The 27,021-nt window shown below is 34.4% G+C and overlaps 1 protein-coding gene across 6 annotated transcripts in view; it reads left to right on the top strand.

The window, feature by feature from the left end:
- PHF3 (PHD finger protein 3) overlaps positions 1-27,021 on the top strand; it is an 81,481-nt gene that overhangs the window by 5,110 nt on the left and 49,350 nt on the right. For 2 of the 6 annotated variants that reach the window (XM_019417642.2, XM_019417643.2), the window contains exon 2: positions 6,261-6,529. The exons of 1 other annotated variant lie outside the window; for it this stretch is intronic. In XM_019417642.2, the coding sequence (XP_019273187.1) occupies positions 6,286-6,529 (244 nt within the window). In that variant the 5' untranslated portion in view covers positions 6,261-6,285. Of the gene's footprint in view, positions 1-5,244; positions 5,323-6,260; positions 6,530-8,775; positions 8,796-27,021 lie in introns of those variants that run through there. 3 more of the 6 variants (XM_053904768.1, XM_019417644.2, XM_053904767.1) reach the window with 3 other exon arrangements.

Raw genomic sequence — 27,021 nt, 5'->3', positions numbered from 1 at the left:
CCTTCGTTTCTTCTTCTTTCTTTGTTTACTGAATTATAATATAGCATTGTTGTGAGGATTAAATTAATAAATGTAGGGCAGGGTTTCTTAACCTTAGCAGTTTTCTGGCTGGATAATTCTTTGTTGTGGGGCTTTCCTTGTGTATGGTAGTATATTTACTGGATGCCAGTAGCCTGCCCTCCTTTTGTGATGACCAGAAATGTCTCCATATATGGCCAAATGTCCTCTGGAGGGACATACTCACCTCTGATTGAGAATTACTGATGTAAAGCATGTAGACCATTGCCTGGTGTGAAATTAGAGCACATCGTTTTAGGTTTTTAGTCACTATTAGTAGTGGTACTTTTATTTTTCTACTACTAGTGCCTATTAGAAATATGTTCACGGTAAGCAAGCCTGATGAATTGACAGCTTAATTTAGACTATAGGATAGGGGCTATAAGGCACCAAGCTTCCATTCCCAGGGCCTTTGCATTTAGGTCTTTGCCTGGATTGCATTTCCTCATTTGTGCATGGATCACTCCCTCTTTTCAGGTTTTGGCTTACATGTTCATTTACCATTGTACATAGAAACACTCTTCCTCTCCCCATCACTATTACCCTGTTTAATTTTTTGTCATAGATTTTACAATCTCCTGAATATATTTGTAACTCCCCCCATGCCACCCCATACACATATATGTGAATACAGACTGCATGAGACAGAGCTTCTTCATAGTATAAACTGTTAGGGTCTTTGGTAGCTTTAATGATTTATTGTTAGGCTTATATCTATTTTTTTTAAAGGAGATGACATGATAAAACATAGTTTTACTTTGAAGATGCTTCTGAAAAGTTGAGATAGTTTCAATGTATTCTTAATTAAAAGGGGATTTTGTAGAAATATAACTTTTTTTTCTTTTTTGCTGTTGGTGTTTTCTAAATCTTTTTTGCTTTCCATTCCATGAAACAGAATACATGCTGATTTTATCAGTGTAAACTAAATTTGTTTGCAGTATAATTTTTTGAGAGTTACAGATAAAGTATTTTAAAGCGGGACATATCTTCAAACTCATTTTATTCAGAATGTTGGTAGTAATACTTATTTTTTAATTGTATTCTGAGTCTTTCTAAATGGTCTGTTAGGACCAGATTCTGTCATTCATGATTAGCACATGCTGTTCTTCCCTTTGCCTGGAGTATCTTCTGGATCTTTAGGATCCAGCTCATACATCACTTGCTTAGATATTCTTGGCCTCATGAGTTTCACCTTCCTCTGTAATAACTGTTTGCAGTCCTTATTATGACACTGTCCTATTTTGTTGTGATGTTTACATGTTGTTTATATGTCTATACTCTTATATTGTGAGTTCCTTGGATTTGAATGGTACTTGTTTCACTGGTACCTATAATAATACTTTATAAGTAGATGCTTAATAAATATGTGAATAAATGAGTAATTTTGAATTAAGTAGATTACCCAGTTCTCTGACTTAGCTGGAGATATTTTATGGTCTGGAAACATGAGACATTACTGTGATCTAAGAACTAATTCCTGGTTTCAATATATACCCAAATTATTAGTATCGATTTAATTGAATATGTACATATCATTATCCATTTAACATACACTGTAGATGGACTTGTTGTTTTATTTTTATTTATTTTTTTGAAGATTTTAAAGATCTTCTTTGTCTATCTACATTACTAGGTATCTCCTCTAATTTTATTTTTATTTTTATTTTTATTATTTCTTTTAATGTTTATCTTTGAGAGAGAGAGAGAGAGAGAGAGAGAGAGACAGAGCACGAGTTGGGGAGGAGCAGAGAGAGAGCGAGACACAGAATCCGAAGCAGGCTCCAGGACCTGAGCCATCAGCCCAGAGCCTGATGCGGGGCTTGAACTCAGGAACTGTGAGATCATGACCTGAGCTAAAGTCAGATGCTTAACCTACTGAGCCACCTAGGCGCACCTATTATTATTTTTAAATATACTTTTCAAAATTCTTTTTTTTTTTTTTTAAGTTTACTTATTTATTTATTTATTTAATTTGTACACGCAATGTGGGGATCAAATTCACGACGCCTAGATCAAGAGTTGTGTGTTCTTCTGACTGAGCCAACCAGGTGCCTCCTCTAATTTTAGAGTAATTTTAGATTAGTGTTCATGTTTTTAAAAAGACTTATTTTTATAATAACTTCAGACTTATAGAAAAATTGCAGACATTGTATAGAGTTTCTGTATTCCTTCATCCAGTTTCCTGATTGTTACATCTGACATAATGCTAGTGCCTTTATTAGAACTAGAGATTAACATTGGTACATTGCTATTAACTAACTTGCAGACTTTATTCTGATTTTACTGGTTTTTCTTTTACTGTCCTTTTTCTGTTTCATGATCCAACCCAGTTTACCACATTGCATTTAGTAGATAAGTGTGTTCATGTTAATTGAGTTAATATTTCTGCAGTTGACTTAACGTTTGTTTTCCAATTTAGCATGGAAAATTTTATCATTTTATTTTTGATACTGAGAACTTGATACCTGAAACTGATCTTTTAAAATGAATTGCTTTATGCTTCCATTAAATATTACTTTCAAGGTAGTCTTGTGAGATGGCTGTATACTATCATTTTTGGAATTTTTCCTTGGAATTGCCCCAAGAACCACTTAGTACTGCTTATGAAAAGTCAGTCTTACTAATTTATAATAGATTTACAAGAAAACTGGTCTTGTGATGTCTCCTGTAGAAATTGTCTTCTTTGGGTCCCTAATTTTATAGCCTATTCTGTGTTGGAAGAATCCTGGTCTTGTTGGCATTAAGATGTTTCAATGGTAACTGCTTAGTAAACATGTGTTGAATGAGTTAAAAGTATTATTAAATAAATGTAATTTTGTTATGCTAGTCCTTTTCAATATTTGACTATGGAAGCCTTTTCCCTGATGTGCTTATTTAAATTCAGATAAAACACACTTTACAAGTCATACCAGTTTGGCCAAAAAGCTGTAGTGGAAAGTTTGGTTCACCCATCTTATTTACACAATGTTTTGCTTTTTATATTTTTTAAAATTTGTCTTTAAAGACTATTGTCTACCTTCGAGATAAAAAAATATGTCACAAGCTCTTAAAGTACTTTTTGTAAAGGAGTTTTGGGATGGTTCACTAATAGTGCTATTGAAAAAAACATACTGCTTATTTAGATCACTATTTACTAAATATTGTGAATGTTATTAAATAATGTGAATGAATATTTAGAATGGGTTGGTCTTCCATATAGCTTTGTGATTTTGAGCTATATGATCATAATTTTGAATGTTCTTAATGTCTCCATCACTTGAAATCACACAACCAGTAGTAACAGAAAGATGGACTTCAGGTGAAGTTTGTAGAATTTATCAGACTCGTGTTGCTATGGGAATGAGTGCATTTTTCAGTAGATTCAGCATACTTTTTTTAGAAGGAAAGTTTACTATTTGCTTTTAGAGCTGGAATTAACCTTTTTTTACTTTTGATTCATCTGAGAAAAAAAGATTACTAAGTGGGATGCAACTTTGAAAAGGATGTAGGTAGTCTTGACCTGTGGCTTTGGATTCCATCATATGTAGATAAACTAATTTGTCAGTAGTTTTAGCTACGTAATTTGTAAGCATTTAATAACATTTTTGTAAATTAAATACCAGAAATTTATTATACTAAAATTTTTTGGAACCTAAAAACATATTAGTGGAAGTATTGGTGATATAATTGAGCCTTTTTTAGGTACTGAGATCAGGTAGTATTAGAGAATTAAAAGTTTTCCTGAGTTTTCATCAGCATTATGAGCTGTAATTTTCTTTTAATGTTACAGTTAGAGAATGCATATAAAATAGCCAGCATGTCAATCAAATCATTAACATTTTAGTGTTTTATGAATATTAATTAATTAATTTTAAAAAATGTTTTATTTTTGAGAGAGAGAGAGAAAGAGAGAGTGTGAGTGGGGGAGGGGTAGAGAGAAAGGGAGACACAGACCCCAAAGCAGGCTCCAGGCTCTGAGCTGTTAGCACAGAGCCCCATGTGGAGCTGGAACTCACGAGCCACGAGATCATAATCTGAGATCATAATCTGAGCCAAAGCTGGATGCTTAACTGACTGAGCCACCCAGGCGCCCCTGTTAATATTTTAATATACGTAAAATTCCAAAATTTGATAAGAGATACTGAAATCCTTCATTTAGAAGGGGATTAACTTTTGTGAGAATGAGGAAATTTTCTTTCATTTTTTTTTAGGATTTTAAATTGAGTTACAATAAACTTTCTACTTAAAATGAACAGATTGATGAATTCCAGTGGATGTATACATTCATGATTTAGGAAATTTTTATCATTCCCCAAAGTATCTTCCTGTCCCTTTGCAGTGTATCCTTCTGTTATCCAAGGACCCAGGTAACTACCGGTTTGTTAGAAAATTATTTTTAAAGAAGAGCCTTTAATGAGTCAAATCTAGTCAATTTCTAGTTTGGGAGCTTAGTGTGAAAGAGGAAGAGGTATGGCTATAGGCTGTGGAGCCTAGGAACCTAGGTTTGAATCTTGGCTGTTTTATGGTTTGGGGTGGGGAGATATTTACATTATTTATTTGTTTACTTTTATTATTTTTATTATAATATTATTTTATTATTATTATTATTTTTAATGTTTATTTTAGAGAGAGAGAGAGAGAGAGAGAGAGAGAGAGTGAGTGGGGGAGGGCAGAGAGAGAGAGGCAGACACAGAATCCAAAGCAGGCTCCAGGCTCTGAGCTGGCAGCACAGAGCCCGATGTGGGGCTCGAACTCAGGAGCTATGAGATCATGATCTGAGCTGAAGTCAGATGCTCAACCGACTGAGCCACCCAGGTGCCCCAATATTTACATTATTTAAATGAATTGTCTTGTAAAAAATTATTTGTTAAGTGTTCATTTATTTTAGAGAGAGAGAGAATGAGAACGAGTGGGGGGAGGGGCAGACCGAGAGGTTCCAAAGCGGGCTTCATGCTGATAAAAGTGAGCCCAGTGCGGGACTCGAAAACTGTGAGATCATGACTTGAGCCGAAGTCAGAGGCTCAACTGATTGAGTCACCCAGGCGCCCCAGTTATTTAAACGTATTTTCTATGTAGAGTCTATTATTATGATTGGGCATAAATGGGCTAAATATGGGTGAAATGGTTGGCAGCATATGATATATACCCAGTAAATTGTCAAATATCTTTGAACTTCCTCTTCCTTCATTTTTATAGGGGAAAGAATCAAGGACAGTTTGAGGAAATTTTGGTAGATTTGGAGCCGATCTAAAAAATCTTGGAATTTTGGAACCCAAGATGTTCTGGGTTAGTTGAATTTCTAGCTAACTGAGTATTATTAGATGTTTTTGCTGATGCCCTTCCTCTCCCACCTTCCAAAATACATTGGTTCCGTTTTTTCTGAAACCAGTCTTATTTTCATAATTCAACTTTTGATTAATTGAGGCTCTTCAGGGCATGAGATGATCTTTCTGAGCAGTGTGTAGTATATATAGTAGGAGACTAGCTTGACATCTGTATGTACCTCACATAACTCACTAAAATAAATTTAAATCTCTGATATATTGTTTTCTTGTCATTTATCCCATTTTATCCTAAAAGGAGTCCCCCCACTAAAATGTGTGTATGTGCATGTCTCTGCCTGTGTATGTGTGTATTTTTTTGAGTTTTGATTTGTTGGGTTTAATTAATAGTGTCTTTTCATTTCCCCCTCGACCCCTACAAACGACCTTTTTCTCTCTGTATTACCTTTCTTTAAATGATTTAAATGCTTTGTAAATGACACAAGGCTATTTTACCGTCTTAATAGGTATGGGACAAATATGATTTGATTTTGGCTCTTTTATGTGGTCTTATTGTGAAAGCAGTGTTTTATTCTTAATTTATGAACAGATTATGGTTAAAAACACACGGTTTTTATGGTTTAAGCCATGTCATTCTTTCAATTGTATCAAATTAATGAATTATATACATAGTTTTTCCCTCAAAATAATAAACTGAGTAAACATTTAATAGGATTTCTGGTAAAATGATATTCTACATGTATAATGAAGAAACATTATTTAGTAAAGATTCGTTCTACATGTCCAAATGTTTATTCTAACAACAGTGAGGGTTTTTTTTTAAAAACAATTCAGAAATACCTAAGTGTGTTCTTAGACTCAAAACTATTAAAATAATTTGGTTTTAGGTGATTATCAATTGATAGCTTTATTTCTTATGGTATTTTTTTTGTCTTTCTATAGGGCTGAAAGACACACAGAAGTCTTCATGGATATAGTTGATACATTTAATCATTTAATTCCTACTGAACACTTAGATGATGCCCTATTTCTAGGATCCAACCTGGAGAATGAAGTCTGTGAGGATTTTAGTACAAGTCAAAATGTCTTAGAGGACTCGCTGAAGAACATGCTCAGCGATAAGGATCCTATGCTAGGATCTGCAAGTAACCAGTTCTGTTTGCCTGTTTTGGATAGCAATGATCCCAATTTCCAGATGCCTTGTTCAACAGGTAATTCTTACTTTTTTTTTTTTTTTTTTAGTCTGCAATTTAAAATAAAAAGAATTTTCAGCAGCATCTTTTTTATTCTTTTTCTTTTTTTTCTTTTTCTTTTTTTTGTTTTTTTGTTTTTTGTTTTTTTGTTTTTTTGGTGAGGGTAGTGAATTTAGGATTCTTTACTTTCAATTTAGAGCTGCTGTTCTAGACATCAGAATTAGACTTTAAATTTTCTTCCAAGGAGTGTGGAATTATCTTTGAGGATATTATGGATATGGATAGGGTGACCATATAATTTATTATCCAAAGGGGGACACTTTTTGAGAATTACAGCGGTGCTGTTTGTTACATTATGACAAAAAGTATAAGTTGGGACTCTCTCTAGTATATAGGGATTGCTTAGCAAATTGGAACATTATGTCACTATAGGCCTGCTGGAGTCAAGGGGAAGTGCTGAATTGACCTTTCTCAGTACCCCTCCCAGACCTTCATATTTAATATATTGTATACTTTCATTTCAGATATTTTGGTATTTTGTACATGTATCTCAAAACCAGAGAAAGAACTCTAGACCTGTGCTGTCCAGCATAGTAACTACTAGCCACATAAAACTGTTAAATCACTTTAGAGGAGTGCAGCCCTAACTGAGATGTGCTGTGAAGTGCACATTAGATTTGTTTGTTTAAGTAGGCTCCATGCCCAGTGCAGAGCCCACTGTGGGACTTGAACTCAGGACCCTGAAGTTAAGATCTGAGCTGAGATCAAGAGTCAGATGCTTAACTGACTTCAGCCACCAAAGTACCTCCTGCACATTACATTTTAAAGACTTAATATGAAAAAAGAATATCAAATATATTTTGTCAGAGGGTTTTTTTGTTTTGTTCTGTTTTTTTAATGTTTATTTTTGAAGAGAGAGAGAGCGGGGGAGGGGCAGAGGGAGAGGGAGAGCGGGAATCTCTGTGCTGACAACACAGAGCCCTATGCAAGGCTCAGTCTCACAAACTGTGAGATGATAATCTGAGCCGAAATCAAGAGTTGGATGCTTAACCAACTGAGCTACCCAGGTGCCCCATTGGAGTTTTTTAATGTTGATTACATTTATGATATTTTGTATACTTTGAGTAAAATAAAATATATGGTTAAAATTAATTTCATCTCTTTTTACCTTTTTTTAAAAGTGGCTACTTGAAAATTTAAAATTACATATGTGGCTTGCATTATATTTCTATTGGATAGCACTGATCTAGGTTCTGTAGTTGAAGTAACTGGAAGATTAAGGATAGCAACTTTCTGTAAAGCTAAACAAATTCTTAATATGAAATTATCTGAGATACATTAATATGTGGGAAAATATGTAGGTTTTCTTTTATAAAGCAAAGCAAATATTACAGCAAACTTTGGGGCAATTAGCTAGCTATTCTGTAAGCTAAAATTAACTAAAGGAAAATCAGCTTCACTGGAGAATTTAGGCTTCCCATCACTGTTCCATAGAGTAGTTCACAGGTTTATGTGGTGTTGATCTGCCTTTCAATGAGTCTAGACTTCTGCACTACGATTTTTCAGAATAATTTTTGTTTCGTTTTAATATTTTCTGCCTAATATTTTAATATAACAATATTTAAATTTATATTAGGCTGGCCTGCTATTCATCCATAAATTTTTCAGATTACTCTGCTTGAAGACCTCAACATTTTGCCTACTAGGAATCTTCATTTTAACAGCTCTTTAATACTGAGGTCTTTTGAGTTGTTTGCTAATGGTATATCTCTGAATTACATACCTGGTGTTGTGTTATTGCGTAGGTTTACATTGTTTTTGTTGTATTTTAAATGTTTTAAACCTTTTAAAATTCTGTTTTATGTATGCACTGTTCAAGTTTTTTACTTTGGTTCCTGTGTCAGTACAGTGTACCTAATTATCTTTATTGTCAAGTGCTTTTGACAGTTCTTGGTTGTATACAGAGTCGCACATCTCAGTCTAAATTCAGGAAAAACATTTATTGAATACTTATGTGCTTATTACTGGAAATATGGTTACTCTTTAGGATGTTAATTGGTTCTGAAATTAGCAAATGTATCATCTTGTTAGACTTCTTTATTTATAAAATTTCAGCCCTTTTATAATACCAGTATTCCTACTTGCTGTCCCCCTTTTTTAAAGAATTGATTTTTATTGATCTGAAAACTTTCTATTGTGAAAAGTCTCTTCAGTTTGGTGAACATTTCTTTTCTTAATAGAAGACTGAGAACATCTCTACTGAAGTACTTAACAGTTTTTTGAGGTATAATTAATACTTGTTTGTGATTCTGTTATCTTATAAACTTTAACTTTTTTATTTAAGAACTTAAGTAGAATTATTTTCTAAATTTATTTTAAATTTGTGTGTTATAATTATTTACCTTGGCTCTGAAGTGGAACTGTTTTTATTAATGTGTATGTAGTATATATGTTCTTAAGATAGTAAGGGAATTTGTGGAGGAAATTTTAAGTAATAAAGCTCTTCTGTCTAGGATCGTTTAGATTTCTTTATGCGGTCAGGTAGGGCATTTATCTTGATTGCTTCAGAGTTCCATTTGCCCTTTGGGATATTTGGTTGAGTAAAAGGCCTATATATATATTTCTAATGATAGCAAAATGGACATCATTTAAGTTTTTGAAAAGTTTGTTTTGACATAATTTTAGATTTCAGAGACAGTTGGGAAGAAGAAATTATATTATAAACCATTTAGTGAAAACCTTATATGGATAATTTTTATAAGTTTCAGCTATTCACATACCACTTCAGCTTTTTGTTATAAAATAAAAAGGATATAGTTTTTTTCCAGATGTTTTGTACATGGGTCTGTATGCTTTTATTAATTGTCTTACTGGATCTTTAGCAGGGAAATGACCCTGTCACTATTCCTCACATCAATGACAGTTATAGATTGTGGTAATTTTGTAACTTTGGTTTTGACAGTGCTAAAACTAGCAAACCAATAACTGCTATGTCTTGTTCTCTACTATGCTTAACCAAGTTGATTTGCTGTAGTTGTTAAAGACCAGTTTTTTGTTGACATAGTTGAATGGCTTGCATATATTTAATCTGTATCCGGAAGTCATAGAATAGCTTTAAAAATTACAAAAATAGGAAAGAAATGTTGAAGATTACTTTTAGGGCTCTGTTTGAGGCAAAAAAATTAGGATTCTGATCATTTCATGTTGGGAGATCACCAATAGATTTCTGGTCTGTTTTAGAATGCTTTGGACACCAAAGTATTTATGTACATAATTGCAGTATTTGCATATGGTTTTTAGATTGCCCAGTAAATTTTTTTTTTTTAACTCCAGTGAGGAAAATCATTAAGTATTGGAGAAATGTCTGATCTTGATAATCACAACAGTTATCGGAATTCTTTAAAAATCTTGTTATCCTTAAAATTAAAATATTTGCCCAAGTAATAGGTTGTTGATACCAAATATATTGTATATACCACTTGAATATATTGTTTACATATACCACTTGTTTATATATACCATGTATGTAAAATCATTGAAATGGTTTTTGAAAAACTGGCAATACATAGTGTCAAGGAGAAATATTTTTTCTCTCCTTTTACAAACATGTTCCCCTTTTACATGGATGGCTCTGATTCATAAATGTGAAGGAAGTCTTGTATTTAACCATTTCTTTATATGGTATATTGAAAAGAAATGTTTAGTGGCTGTAATTTGATTTATTTAAGACCAGGAAGACAGATATATTGTAGATATGTGGGTACGCAGAATACCTTTTATTCAAATAGTACTTACTCATAGCTCTTGTGCTCTTCAGTGAAACCAAGGTGTTCTTTGCAGGCTATGTCATGGCTTACAAAATGATCATTGACTAAAATAAGAGGAAGCCCCTCCTGTACATGGTTTTTGGAGATTAAACATTTTAGAAAGTCATTAAAATCTTACTGGTATCTTGCATATTTGCTAAAAATTGATTCATATTGTGCATTTAAGTACTTTTTTCAAATGTAAAGGAAAATTTCTAGTAGCATGCATATGTGATAGTCACTTTCCTGTCATGAATGACATTCAAGCAGTTTTGTTTAGTAAGAATTTTAGTTTGTGCTGCTTTCCTCACAGCAAAGTATTGTAATACATGTTAAGACTGGTTTTATAAGCCTCTTAGCAATGTGTGATTTGGTCCCTTTTTTGGCACACAAGTTTTAACTTTGGTCATAGCTCATAGTTTTGGGGCATCTTCACCATTAGAGGCAGAATTTATCTATGTAAAATCAGAAAAATTGTGTTGTCCTGACACTTGTCCTGAAAAAAATGGTGTCTTAGTGCATTACTGAGATTTATTAAAAGGTGTTTACAATTTTTTTTGTTTTTTCAGTTTATTTTGATTTATTTTGAGAGTGACAGAGACAGCACGAGTCAGGGAGGGGCAGAGAGAGAGGGAGACCGAGAATCCTAAGCAGGCTCCACACTGCCTGCACAGAGCCCAGTGCAGGGCTGGAACTCAAGAAACGGTGAGATCATGACCTGAGCTGAAACCGGATGCTTAACTGACTGAGCCACCCAGGCATCCCTTTTTAAAAATGTTTAAAAAGTATTTATTTAAGTAATCTCAGCACTCAGTGTAGAGCGTGAATTCAAACCCAACAGCCCAAGATCAAGAATTGCATGCTCCCTCTGACTGAGTCAGCCAGCTGCCCCTTTTCACAAGTTTTTATGGCTTCATGCTTCTCTTGGACAGCATTTTCAATCAGACATTACATTTAACTAAACACAGTGGACCTTTGATCCAATAAAATCCTGTTTTCAGATTTTAATTATTATTCTTCTTATTCATACTTGATTTGTGGGGGTGGCAAACTGTTCAGATTAATTAGAAATGTGGATCCAGCTACACATATAAATTCATTCCATATTTGCACTGGGGTCTTTTTTCACTGTTTTTATTATTCTGAGTGGTAGCTTTTTTTTTTTTTTTTTTTTTTTAACCTCTTGTGCCATCACAAGAAGTCACAATCAGTGAACCTCTTGTGCAGTTTATCTTATTTTTGAGAATTGGCATTTGAACAAGAAAATACAATACATGTAAGCAAAGTAGTAATACAAATGTGATGAAATACTAAGACAGATTGTATACTGTTAATTGTTAGAGTAACTGATCATCCTTGTAAGAACATGCATAGCCTTTAAGAATAAAACATTTCCATAAGTGATGGTTAATATTAAATATCATTTTGAGTTATAATTTGAGTGATTTTGGTGAAAATGAGTATGTTTAGAAGAGAGCTAACAGAAAAGAGAGGCAAAAATTTGTAGAATTAGAGATGTAACCTTAGTGGAGGAGAGAAAATGCTGGAAGATGGAAAGAGTAGGATATAATAGCCATAGATCCTTGAAAGTTTGTCACATTGGCAAGAGATTTGACTTTTTTTTTTTTTTTTAATGTTTATTTATTTGGGGGTGGAAACAGAGAGAGAGAAGAGAGAGAATCCCAAGCAGGCTGTGCACTGCCAGGGCAGAGCCTGGCACAGGGCTCGATCCCATGAACTGTGAGGTCATGACCTGAGCTGAAATCAAGAGTTGGATGCTTAACGACTGAGCCACCCAGGTGCCCCAAGAAATTGGACTATATTATGAATAATGGGAAAGAGCTTAGATCCATTAGGGAGCAGTTAGAGAGAGGTACAGTTTGATTGGCTAAAAGGAAGAACTTAGGGTTCATCAGATAGAGTAATAGTTCCCTGGGAATATGAAATTTACACTTTTTTTTTTTTTTTTTACATTTGACTTTTCCTCTCTTCAACTTGATATAATATAAAGCCAAGTATATTTTAATTTTACTTCGCGTTGAACATTTAATTTTCTGTCTTAATTTAAAATCTGAAAATTAATCATGTCTTCATCATTATATCCCTAAGTAATGTCTTTCAGTTTATTCCTTTTATCTATTACTTAAAATTCATTTCATTATTATTTCTGAAGCCCATTGCATATTTCACTTAAAATACAAACCTTGGATCAAGACTAGAACAGTTTTTATTCTTTGGGTTACTGAATCTTTTAAAATTTAACTTGCATATGTGTGTTCTCATAACGGGCTTCTTTTCTCAAGATCTGGGATATTTGGTTCTATTCAATCTACCTTTTTTCTGGAAATCCCAGAGCCCTCTGTCCTTATCTTTTCCTGTCTAGGCTTGTCATTCTCTTGACCTGTTGAACATCTGTCATCCCTGAGCTTCACTGCGCTCCTTGAGTAGAGCTATTAGAGCTATTACTTTTCTGTATTTCATCTGTTCCCTCTTAATGACATCCTTAGTCAGTTTCTGGTCATACCATATTTGAGTAATAATTTGCTTTTATTTGAATACCACCTTTCTTAAAATTTTAAGGCATTATTAGCCTTCTAGCATCTAGTATTGTGGTTAGGTTGCCTGATTCTTGTATGAGACTTTTGCTTTGTTAGGTGGCCATTCTTGCACTCCTGCTTTAGAATCTTTTCTGTATCTTTTGGTGTTTCATCTTTAATTTTTGCTGGGCCCTTGGTGGGTTTTCAGTTTGGAGAGTGATCCCTTCAGCTCTGTGAAATTTTCTTCTGTTTTCTCTGCAACTCCTAGTAGACAGATTTTGCCCTTTCTAGAGGACACATTTTTCATCTCTTTCTTGAATATTTACCATCTTTTGCTTTATGTCTTTTTAGAGAGTCACTGTCATATTTTCCATTTCTTTGAATATTTAATTTTGACAATTGTATTACTGTTTCTAAGAACTCTTATGTTCATTCATACCATTTTTAATTTTTAAATTTATTTATTTATTTATTTATTTATTTATTTATTTAAATTAAGCTTTATACCCAGTGTGGGGCTTGAACTCCACCCTCAAGACAAGAGTTGCCTGCTCTATCTACTGAGCCAGCCGGGTGCCCCTATTCATACCAGTTTTAAATAGTATTCTGTTTGTTATAGGGTTATAGTGAGAGTCTCTTTATAGTCTGAATTAATTTTTTATTTGTATATTTTGGTCTTACTGTGTTGTAAGCTTTTTCCAAATGTCTAATTATTTTTGGTTTGTTGATGTTTAAAATGGGAGAATAGGAAATGTATGTCAGGTTTGCTGTGGGATAAGTGAGTATTCGTTAGATAGCCTGCGGTTATTTTGGGGAACTTCTGAATACCAGGATGAGAAGCACTTTATCATTAGGTGTTCATTCGGTTTCACTTCAGGGTTAAGAAAAGATTTTCTTGCTTGCAGTTCATTGCTTGGCTTTAAGCCTTATTGGGTAGTATTGAAGTCAGGGGAAGGGATGAGGTTGACCTCTTAGTATGTTAGTCCTTAAGGTAATTCTTTTATTTTCTAGCCCAGGTCACTGCCAATACCCTTTGTTGGGTGGGGTTGTTCCCTCTTAAGTTACAGCTCCCTTTGGCTCTAGGTTGTAACTTTTTCATGCTCTGTTTCATTAATCTATTCAGGTTTCTTTTCATCTTTCAGAAGTGTGTTAAAATCTTTCATCAGCTTTTGGGCTTCCTTTTATTCTTTGTTATTATGGGCTTTTACCTTTTATTCCTTTATTCTCATTTTAATGGGATTTAGGGAAGAATAGGAGATAAAATTTGGCCCTAGGGAGCCAATGACTTTTTTAATTAGGTCAGGTAGAAAATTTCTGATACCCAGTAATTCCTTCTTAAGAATTTTGGAACCCTTAGTATCCAAAATCTATGAAGGACTTACCAAACTCAACCCCAGAAAAACAAGTAATCTGGTGAAGAAATGAGCAGAAGACATGAACAGACACTTTTCCAAAGAAGACATCCAGATGGCCAACAGATACATGAAAAGATGCTCATCATCAGGGAAATACAAATCAAAACCACACTGAGATACTACCTCACACGTCTCAGAATGGCAAAAATTAACAACTCAGGAAGCAACAGAAGTTGGTGAGGATTTGGAGAAAGGGGAACCCCCTTCCACTATTGGTAGGAATGCAAACTGGTGCAGCCACTCTGGGAACCAGTGTTGAGGTTCCTCAACAAATTAAAAATAGAATTACTTTACGACCTAGGAATTTATCCAAAGGATATAGGAGATGATTCATAGGGGCATATGTACCCCAATGTTCATAGCAGCTCTATCAATGATAGCCAAATTATGGAAAGAACCCAAATGTCCATCAACTGATGAATGGATAAAGATATGGTATACATATATAGTGGAATATTTCTTGGTAATGAGAAAGCATGAAATCTTGCCATTTGTAACAACACCGATGGAACTGGAGGGTATTATGCTAAGTGAAGTACGTCAGTCAGAGAAGGGCAGATACCATGTTTTCACTCATATATGGAATTTGAGAAACTTAACAAAAGACCATGGGGGGAAAGGAAGGGGGAAAAATAGTTTCAGAGGGAGGCAAACCGTAAGAGACTCTTGAATACAGAGAACAAACTGAGAGTTCACAGGGGAGGGTGCGGGGTAGGGGAAATGGGTGATGGACATTGAGGGAGGGCACTTGTTGGGATGAGCATTGGGTATTATATGTAATTGAAGAATCATGGGAATCTACTCCTGAAGCCAAGAGCACACTGCATACACTGTATGTTAGCTAACTTGACAATAACTTGTATTTAAAAAAAAAAAAAAAAGAATTTGGAACGCTCTTATTATCTTGCCTTTGTCAGTGTTGAATTTTACCCTGTTGTTTATTTCTTCCATGGTCAGTTTGTACTTGTTCTCTCCTTTTTAAGATTTCTTAACCTATTAGTAGTATTAATCTTAATTGCTAGTTTTTTGTTAGTAACAAAGCTATTAACAAACTTCTTAGAGTTTGCACGTGTGTTAGAATTTTCCAAAGAAGAACCAATAGGTGTGTGTGTGTGTGTGTGTGTGTGTGTGTGTGTGTGTGTGTGTGTAATATAGGGGGAGACAGAGATAATGAAGTTAAGATTGTTTTATTTTAAGAAATTGGTTTATGTGATTGTGGAGGCTGGCAAGCCCAAAATCTGCAGGGTAGGCTGGTAGACTGAAGACCCAGGGAAGAATTGATGTTGTGTCTTGAGTCTGAAGATAGAATTCCTTCTTACTCAGGGGACCTCCATCTTTTTTCTCTTAAGTTTTTCAACCGATTTGTTGGGGTGCATCCATGTTATGGAGGATAATCTGTTTTATTCAGAGGCTACTGGTGTAAATGTTAATTTCATCAAAAAATATATTCACAGTAACATTTAGACAGGCATTTCACCAAATAACTGGGTTCTGTGGCATAATGAAGTTGGTACTTATTACCCATGAGAGCAAGGTACCAAACTCAGAACATGATAGATTATTCTTTGAACTATTACTGCTAGTTTATATATGTTGTCACGAAACTGCTTTTTTTTTTAAATTTTTTTTTTTAACGTTTATTTATTTTTGAGACAAGGAGAGACAGAGCATGAACGGGGGGAGGGTCAGAGAGAGAGGGAGACACAGAATCTGAAACAGGCTCCAGGCTCCGAGCTGTCAGCACAGATCCCGACGCGGGGCTCGAACTCATGGACCGTGAAATCATGACCCGAGCTGAAGTCGGCCGCTTAACCGACTGAGCCACCCAGTCACCCCATGAAACTGCTTTTAATCTCAGAGTTTCATGGGGAGTTTGCAGGCAGAGGAGCTTATAAAACCCCCAGTTCTTTTCTTTTATAAGGGATTATATATAAAGGAAGTTGAAAAATAGCTAATATGTGTGGATGTTAATGTAACAGGTACTGCACAAAAGTACTTGGCCAACATTATTTCATTAGTTTCACAAAAGCCTTAAAAGCTGTAAGTAACTATCAATCCCATTTTATAGCTAAACTGAAATTTTGAGAGTCGGTTAAGTGATTTGCACGTTCACTAATACGTAGGTCATAGACTAGAAAAGATTTTTAGTCTTCTTGTCATCAAGCACATGAGTGTTCTTAAGATCAAGGCTCTAAAACTGTATCCCAAATTTCATTTGGCTTCATAGTCAGCAAAATTAGGATGAGGAGTGGTTTTAAGTTCCGTTTTTAAAGGACCAAAGGGGATAGTTCTCGTCTTTCCCTTTCAAAGAATGTATGCATTTTTGCATTTTTATAAGATTTATGAATGCCTGATATGGCTCTTCATTATTAAAGACTACATGTTTTAGAGAGAGAGTGTCATTGGCCAGTCTAACGTCTTCTCATTTTGCAGTTGAAGAAATTGAGACTTAAAAATAAACATTAACTTGAAGAAGGTTTGTTAAAAGTGGGTTGTTCTGGTTTTATTCACTTACTGAGTTGTGTGTTTCATATCAGGTTGTGCTTAGTTTCTCTTTTTATGGAGCTTAAAGTTTAGCATGGATGTTTTGATGTTTTATGATGTTTTGAGGATGCTTAGTAAGTCTAGTTATTTATTTAACATTCACTTACTGGGAGAGGTGGCCTCCCATGGGTCTTGTGTGTTCTTGAACATTCCTGCTGAGTGTGCCAAGAATGAAAGGTCTTGATCACTCTTAAACTGGGCCATTTTTTAGGGTTGTGTTTGAAGCAAACAACTTTGAAGAATAGGATAACACTTGCTCCTTCACCCGATCACCTCTTACCCCAGACAAATTGCAGACTTGTGTACTGCTTGCAATGAAAGTGATAAATTCCCCACACTGTTCCTCTCTTGTATCTCACCCCAATATGTAGGCATCTGTCTAGGCCCACCTGTTGCCCTGTGGAACTTGGGGTGGTGGTGGGGGCAGAGAGAACTGACATAACATCATGGTCATGCTGCTTGCTCTGCCACAATGATAGAATTGTCTCTGACCTGGTAGTCTCCTGTCAACACCATGTATTAGTAACAAGCTAGTTTGTTAGTTTGCAAGTAGGGTAAAAATCACGGACCCTTCACAGTTCTTAGCATGACTGTGTTAAAGTTCAGAAATGATATATGGGGGCTTACCAAGCACTTTAATTATTAAAGATAAAAAAATTATTCCATGAAGGCTGGGATAGCTCTGTATATAGTATGTTGTTCATATAGGCATTAGAGTAGTACCTAACTTAGCACATAGTAGGTGCTTAGTAAATTTTAACTGGGTGGAGGGCAATTCAAGGAAAGGGAAAAACTAGGGCCAAGTAGTGGAACCAGAAGTTAAGATAGTAAACAATGTTTGCTGCAGGTGGGGCACAACTTTGGCTCTCAGATTTCTAGCAGTCATTGTGGAAGAGGAAAACATTCCAAGGGGAAAAATTACTGTCCTTAAAGTGAAAACAAAGTCAAAGTACCCAGGAAAAGGAAAACCTTTTCTGATAGTAAAACTAGAAAGAAATATTATCCATAGTTTTGTCCTAGTGTGTGATACGCTAAAAGAAAATCCTTACCAACATACTCTCAATGAACATGAGCTTTTTGTTACAGTGTCACTCAGTATGTATCCCAGTATAAGCTGTATTATAGGGACTAATATAATGACCTGACCCAATCCTAGGTTAGATTTTATGTTATCTTTCAAACAACTTTCCTTGGATATCATTTCTTATATCAGATTGTTAAATGTATTGATGGGAAGGTGAGTTACATGACACTGTCAGAGAACTGGTGGGAATGCAGTTCTCACCCCTCCACCCCCCCCCTTTTTTTTTGCCAGCCAAAATGCATAGACATCAGCTTTATAAATACACAGGGATGTGTATGGAATTATGTAAATTTAAAAGCTCTCATGGGGGATTTGTTTGAATAGGATGCTTCTCTGCCCTCCCTGGGCAGAGGAGGACAGAGCCATTATTTTCCTCAGAAAATGATTTTGGGATCCTGAAAATGATTTTGCATAAATGGACAGTAGGAACCTCATAATTTCAGACATAAATGAAGATCATTTTGGCACAGATAATTTTTGTTTTAAAATTTTTGTGTTTATTTATTTTGAGAGAGCATGCATGGATATCTGAGGGAGGCACAGAGAGGGGGGGAGAGAGAGAGAGAGAGAGAGAGAGAGAGAGACACACACACACACACACACACACACACACACACACACACACACACAGTGTCCCAGGCAGGCTACTCGCTATCAGTGTGGCAGGGCTGGAACTCAGGAATTGTGAGATGACCTAGCTGAAATCAAGAGTTGGACCCTTAGCTGACTGAGCCACCCAGGCACCCTGATAATTTTTGTTTTATAGCCCTTGTTTTAAGTCGCAACTTTTGTTGAGTAAGATTCTACCCCCTTTAGTTCCATTTGATTATTGCTGTTTTCTTCCAGTTATGGAAGGATTGCATAATCCCTTAGTGCCATTTTCACCATTATCACTGCCTTGATTTCTATGGAACTCTTTAGGTTTGTTCGTTTTACTTCTGTCCCTTGTACTTAAATCCCTCCATATTTACTTGCCTTAGTTGGAAAATGTGCTTGCTTAGAATTCTTTTTCTCTGTCCCTCCTCTGAATGTGTGCGTAAACTTTTAAAAAAGTAATGTCTGATAGTTATTCAGTTACATTATGGTTATTTTAGTAGTTTTTAATTTTTTTCCTTGTTTCTTAAATGTTTGTTTATTTATTTTGAGAGAGAGCAGGGGAGGGGCAGAGGGGAGAGAGAATCCCAGGCAGGCCCTGTGCTATCAGCGCAGAGCCCCACATGGGGCTCAAGCTCATGAACCTTGAGATCATGACCCAAGCCGAAATTAGGAGTTGGACACAACCTACTGAGCCATCCAGGTACTCCAGTTTTTAATTTTCTTAAATAGGAGAAACATCATATCTGACCAATCTCATTGGAAGACTATTAGATTGGAAAACTAGTCTAAAACTAGATTTTTGTCTATGATGATTGGCCTACCATCACCTACTGGTGAGAGGAGGAAAAGAGAATACCTTCTTTTTGTTTTGAGTAAGAAAGTCAAGGTATATTTTTCTCATCCCAGAGCTAAGTTTAGTCTTAATTTTATAACTTTCATCACAGGAAAGTTATTTTAAAAATGTAAAATTTATAAAATATGGCTGGCATAGTATTTTGAAGAGAATAATGTTTGAATAATCCTAATTGTATTAGAGTATAGTTAAAATGAAGAACATAGGAGTCTGTTCTGATCATACATAAATTTGAATTTACTTTCTCATTAATACGGTTAGGAATGGTCACATTTTCATATTAGCTTTCACATGCTTTATGAACCCATACTCTGGGTTCAAATTTAGAATAATAATAGAGTGAACCTGACTTCTGAGTCCTGGTTTTGTGGGGAAGTAGGAAGAGAAGTTTTTTTTAAACCCTTCATCTTGTGCATTTTGAAAATATGTAATATGTTTATTTTTGATCTTATATTTTTAATATATTATCAATTCTCTCACCTTCCAACCTCTTTCTTCCCAGCTGAATTCCTTTCAGCCTCATTCTTTATCTGTGAGGTTTTTTTTTTCTCCAGAATTAACTGCTTACTCTATCTGTAATCAAAATTTGTTTCTATACCTTGTCTGTGATCTCAGCTCAGAATTTAAACAAGTAAGTTTATCACATTATATCTAGTTAATTTAAACACAATTGATAACTCGTTAACAGTTCCAGAACTGTTTATATCATTGGGGTGCCTGGATGGCTCAGTTGGTTAAGTGGCCTACTCTTGATTTAGGCCCAGGTCATGATCTCACAGTTCATGAGATCGAACCCTTAGCTGGCTCTGTGCTCATGGCACAGAGCATGCTTGGGATTCTCTCTCTCTCTCTCTCTCTCTCTCTCTCTCTCTCTCTCTCTCTCTCTCCCCCCCCCTCCCCTGTACATGTGCTGGCACACTCTTTCTCTGTCTCAAACATTTTAACAGAAGAACTATTTATATGATTAAAAGAGGATGTTTTCTAGTGTAAATCATCTTGCATTTATTGGATGTTTGTACATTTTAACGTGGGTAAAAAAGTTTTTTCTACTGTATGTGGGTACAAAGTTTTTTGTAGTATATGTAGTGGGTAGTCTTTGGACAGGAAGGCTAATATTCTATGATTTTGCAGTTTAAAAGAGTAGGGTTCTTGATTTGACAGTTTAATGTGGTAGCAATTTGATCAAATATACTTATTTCTCATAATCAGAATATTTGTTATAAGATGTGTGATATTTACTTATTTTAATCAACATGAGATGGTTTATGAACAGCTTTTTAATGTTTAAAGCAGTAAATTATTCTACTTTGTAGTTTTAAAGTAATTATGGTGTAAAGAAAATCAAGGATTACTGAGGAAATGCTTCTTGAGGAAATACTTCTTGACTTTGGTTTTGCTCTTCTGTTCCTTTGTTTAATTAACTCTATAATTTTTATTCTTACCATCTTTTTCCCATGGAAGAAAAATGAATAATGAAATATCTCTAAACCCTGTATTTTGTTGTGTCTTGAGAATGTTGACCAAAAGGATTTCTGATAAAAGAGTGAGAGCTGCATTTGCAGTTGTTATGGGATCTCAATGATGAGACAGTTTGGCTGTTAGTGGCTCAAGAGACAGAAGCTTGTTTTAAAGGCCCTATCTCTTACCCATTTTCCCTGTCTTAGGGATTGGTGTACCTGCCAATCAGAGAAGTTGAATTTCATAATTCCTTGGCAGTGGCAGATTCCTGTTATTAGAAATTAGGAAAGCCTAATTACCTGGATTTCCCAAATCATAGACCTAGGCATCCTTGGCCTATTGGCTGATCTCAGAAATACTTTCCCTATTCTAGGCTCTGTTTTCTCTAGTTTGTTGCTGTGATAGATTTGGTTCTCATGGATTGTGACTTATTGGGGCATCTTAATAAAAATTTTTGGCTTTTTGGCCTAGGATTAAGTTCAGCTGGGAGTGAAAAGAAAACTCCAAATAACAGTGGTATGAAGAAACATTTATTTTGTTACATAGTAGCTCAGAAGAAGGTGACTGAGAGTTGGTGTGGACCTCCAGTGTCAGGGACCTAATAAGCTCCTGACACTTGTGCTATCTACATCTACCTTGTGCTATCTTGTATGTCCCTAAATCGAGGTTCACCTCATAGTGTGAGATGGCTTCTCCAGTATCCAACTAGAAGTTGGATTCTGGTCAGTAAAAGAGAAAAGGGGAAAGGAAGGTATGCCCCCCTCCTTTTATGATTATATCCTGAGAGTGTATGTACCATTTCTCCTTTCATTTCATTGGCTGTAACTTAGTGGCCATAGCTAGCGGTAAGGTACATTGAAAAGTGTTGTCTTTATTTTGGGTGACCAATACTCAGCTAAACAACAAATTCTAGTGAGTGAGGAAGGGTGGCTGAATGGATATTGGGCAACAGTTAGCTAGCCCTCTCAAGCACAGATTCTGTAGTTCACTCTGTGAAGAGGCTAAGATCAGGACTTTTTTCTTGGTAAGTTGACCTCAGCATACAGGTTATCCTGGGAGGTTTGATTACCTGGCTTGTTTTCAGAGTTGATTCTGCCTCACTCATCAAAGACTTTTCTAGGCTGCATTATCTATTTCTTACCCCCAGCTAATGGAACCTGGGTCACAGTTCATAAAGTTCCAGGTCTCTGTTCATAGATCATGATTGCCAGCTTTTATCAAAACATTTAAGGGATATTAAATTCTTGTCTTGTTTCACTCTGAGGTGGGGGTGTCAGGATTGCTGCTTCTATATCTGAGGCTTCATTTCATTAAGATAATGGTGTCCAAACTTGACTATACATGTTTATCAGGAAGACATTTTACTTGTATGTGTATTGATATACTTGTCCTACTATACTAATATATTAATGTTTATTATATAGCATATATGATAGATACTTGAAAATACGCCATAGATAACAAATGATATTTACACTTTAAAAATTATTGTCAATTGTACAAGAACTTTTTTGGAGTGCAGTATGATTGATCATACTTCATTATTGTTGAAAAATTCATCTTGTCCTTTAGATAACAATGTTGTATGTTTTGGTTACAAGTTGAATTTATTTTGATGCTTGATTTTAATGGCTCTTCTGGATGAAAGCCATAATACAAGAAAGAGACATGTATTTACATGGAAGAAATTCACTATACGCTCTACATAACGAATTACAATCCTAGATTTTTGTTCCTTATCTATCAGGTGTACAAAGGCTTTTATTGCAGCTAAACTAGAACATTTTTTGCCATCTTCAGTGTGTCTGTTCTTTTAAACCAATAAACCAGTGTGTCTGTTATTACCTTTTAAAATATTTACCATTTGAACTCAGAACTCACTGAATCTTTTTATTTGGAAAAATTTTAAAGTTTCCAGATAAGAGTTCTTTAGGTGCTAAATTTCATTTTTAGTTACAAATTACATAATAATGAAAGTATTTCTGAACTTCTGTTTTCTTATCCCAAGTTTTTTCTTTTAATTCCAGTGTAGTTAACATACACTGTTATATTAGTTTCAGGTATACAATATAGTGATTCAACAATTCCATATATCTAACCAGTGCTCATTGCAAGTGTATTCCTTAATCCCCATCACCTGTTTCACACATTCCCCTCATCCACTGACCCCCTGATAACCATCAGTTTGTTCTCTATAGTTAAGAGTCTGTTAGCTCACGTATCTTTTTGAAAAGCAAGTAATTTCTTACTCATTACTAAATGTTACCTTTTATCAAAAAAGGACAGATTAAGGGTGCTTATTTTTTCATATGACACATCGCTTAAAACTGCTTATAATAGAAAAGGCCAGCATGTTTGTAACACTTGTCTCATTTATAAAACATTGTATTATTAAAAAAAAATGTATAACTCATCCTTAAGTGTAACAGTTCTTAAGGACTTTGCTGTGAATTAATGGAGAACCTTTCTGTAATACACAGATTTTAACAGTCTTTTCCCATTTTCTGAAAATTACTGTAAACAGTCCACTCTTTTTAAAGGTTTTTTTTTTTTTTTTAATACAAAAAGAACTGTGTTGATGATATCCTGTAACAATGCAAAACGTTGAAGGTAGACAAGTGGTTTAAGGGTGCCCAGTGCCACCACATTATAGAATTCTCAGTTTTGCCTCAGGATATTTCTCTTTAGATAGATTATGACTGACATGAATTGAGCAAGGATCGTAGTGTCAGTTTGATTAAGTATTGGTGAAGTTTAATTTCTTTTTAGTTTTTGGATAACCGTTAATATACATAATACTATTTCATTCCTGGACAGAGATTGTGTTTACACCCCGTTAGATCTATATACTTCCTTAAGAGACTGTCTACTTAGTGCACACTTAAAGTCTAATGGAAGTTGTTATAAGGGTGTCTATTGAAATGGTATTTTATTTGAGGCAGTACCTTTTTAACGTATACTGCCCATTTTTCATATTTTTCTTTCTAAAGAGTTTTGATAAATACCTGACAAACTTTGACTTTTAAGCTTCATAAAATATAAATATTTGTAACTCATTCTGGGTACTTAATCATCCTTGACTTCATCTTAGTTTCTGTCCCATCTTTTTCTTTAGTTTTTCTTTTTTTCTTTTTACATATTAGCTTATGTCATATATCTTTTAGAAGACTACTTTAAATCTGTTTTGGAACAAAATAGCTTATAAAACAAATGTATGCTGTTAGATACTTGATTAAGGGTATATTTTATTTTGAGCTTCTCTTTTTTTTCTTTTTAAAGATTTTGCTTTTAAGTAATTTTATACCCAGTGTGTACCTTGAACTTAAAACCATGAGAACAAGAGTTGCACACTGTATCAACTGAGCCAGCCAGGTGCCCCACACTTCTCTTTTTTTCTAAAAATTGAACTTTGGATTTTGAAAAGTTAAAACATACTGAAACAGGAAAAATAGTACAGTATACACACATTTACCATCACCAACGTAGATAGCTGTTAATGTTTTGCTGTATTGGCTGCATCCATTTATCTGTCTGCCACATCATCCTCCCACTCCTTCCATCTAATGAGTTTAATTTCACCATGCATCTCCGGAAAAAGGATTTCTACATGACAATGTTATAAGCATACCTGAAAAATAGGTAATTCCCTAAAATCCAATATCCTGTCCATATTCAGGTTTGTCATTTGTCCACAAAATACCATTTTCATTTGGCTTGTTCAAATCAAGATGTAATTAAAGGATTTAAGTGTTGTATTTAGTTCTATTTCTGAAGCCTCATATTTTCCAGTGATACTGATTTTTTGAAGAAATAAGACCAAATATTTCTTGATGTCCTAAGTTTTGGATTTTTAATATCATTTCTTTATGATGTTAGTTAGCTTGGTATGTTGCTTTTATGTCCTGCAAATTGGAAGTTAGATTGAAAAGCTTAATTGGATTCTGGTTATACATTTTGACAAGATTCCTTCATAGGTGAATGTGTGTAGTTAATATAATACCACATCAAGAAGTTTTACAGTGTTTGGTTTTGATGTTAAATTCAATTACTGGATTTGGCAAAAGCCAAAACTCTGCTTCCTAAATACTTGAGATAGCAAGTAATTTGTAGAGATAAAACTTTGGCAACGTGAAAATATTAGTTCTTCATTGACCTTTCCTCTAATGGTTTTATGCATCCATTGATGATACTTGGTAGAATCAGTTGTAGCAAAGTGATGGTTTTTCAATTCTGTCTTTTCCTTTACATTTATTTGTTGGCATTCGTCTGGCAAAGAAACGTTTTCCCTTATTACCTGGTTATTAACTACATTCCTATTGAAGAGGCAGATTAAAGGAAAGAAGTAACATTTGACCATCAGTTTCCAGATCACATCCAGTGCCAGAGGTGGCAGATTATTTTTTTGGCTCTTTCCTTTTAGATTGTCATAATGGATGCATAGATTTTAAAAAATACATTGTGTTACACTCTTTTTTAATGCTTAAAGTGCCCCAGATGTAATTAGTGAGATGGATGGAGTACCTTTAAATGTGTGTATTCATGTCCAGTTGTATACATTTACGCAGGGAGAATTAACGTACATTGGCATTGTGGAGTGCTTCTTAAAGCACTTGCTGATTTCTCTTTAAATTTGGAGATTAAATATGATTTAAATTTTGGCCTTAGAACCATATTTTCCTGTTTACATGTATAATTACAGTCAATTTCTTTATGAAAGATTTCCTGATAAGCAGCTTTACAAAAGTAGATCCAAGGAGGTCATTTTGGTAGCTTATCTGTTGATAGGGTTTGGTAGAAAAATTTTCCTAGGTTTAAGGTTTAACGTTGATAAAAATGCTTTAAATCAAATTTGATACACTTTGGTCACAGTAGGAAAATTGTCAAATAAATGACGTTGACTAATGGATAAGCAGTATTGTCTCTAATAGAGAAACATTCATGTGATGTTTTAGGAAAGCAATTTTCCTGTATAGTATTTTCCAAGAAAGAGATAGTTTTAAAATGATTTTTTTATTTTAACCATTTTGGGTGGGTCATTTTCTAAAACATGTTAGATAAGTCTTTTTTAAAAAATAGTGAACATAATGTAACTTTTAACTGATGATTGAATTTTCTTAGGAAATAAATTATTTTGTCATTCATTAGTAGTGATATCCTTAGGTACAATTTTAGTAGGTGGGGCTTTTGGTCCTTACATACTTGTGGAAAAAATTTTTTTAATGATTTATTTTTCCTTTTAAAATAACAATGTTTTTAGAACCATCAGTGTATCTTTCTGAAGATATATTTTGTCTAATCTCAGGAAAGTGAGATTATTAGAAATACATGAAATAAAAGTAAGAGGATACATGCTTGTAAATTAAGGTATGTGTGTGTAACACAGATAAAAATAAACTTTATTAACGTAGTTCTTCACTGAAGCCTGAAGCCTGCTATTTACTTTTCCTTATGAAGGGCTTTAGAATTAGAATCTTAACTGAAATGAATTTGAGTGATTGGAATCATCCAGTCCAAATTGCTCATCCAAATTCCTCAATCCATAGAACCCAGAGAGATTTAATGAAATAACAAAGTATGTACTGATTCCTAAATCTACATTATGAAATGGAAGGAGATATGTTTCACTATATATACAGTTGCTTGAAGATTGAATAAATAAATAAATTCTTGTTTTGCTCATTGAATCAAGACCTTTAGGTATGTTTATCAGGTATTTTTATGTTCTCTTCTTGTGTTTTTCAAGTTCTAATAATTGTCTTGTATGTTCTAAATTTATTGCAGAGTTGACACTTTTATTCTATCAAAATTATATAGTTTTTAAAAATTTCAGTGTTTTTGAGGTATAATTGGCATGTAAAATTGTAAGATATTTAGAGTGTATATCATGGTGATTTGTTATACGTATATTTTGAGTAAGGATTCCCCCTTGTGTTAATTAATACATCATCACATTGCATATTCATGTTCATATTTATATATTTATTTTATGAGAACATTCCACTTCTCTTTTAGCAAGTTTCAGTTATGCAGTAAAGTGGTATCAATTATATCATGTTTTACAGTGGATCCTCAGACCGTATTCATTGTATAGCTGGAAATTTGTACCTTTTACCTACCTCAACCTCTTCCTATTTCCCCCACCCCCTAGCCCCTGGCAACCACATTTTTACACTCTGTTTTCATAGGTTGGACTTTTTTTTTTTATTCCACATATAA

This window comes from Panthera pardus, unplaced genomic scaffold (genome assembly GCF_024362965.1).
Source record: "Panthera pardus isolate Hobbes unplaced genomic scaffold, ASM2436296v1 HiC_scaffold_17, whole genome shotgun sequence".
Classification (NCBI taxonomy): Eukaryota; Metazoa; Chordata; class Mammalia; order Carnivora; family Felidae; genus Panthera; species Panthera pardus.
The sequence above is the reverse complement of the archived record's forward strand: the minus strand, read 5'-3'. Positions and strand labels throughout refer to the sequence as shown.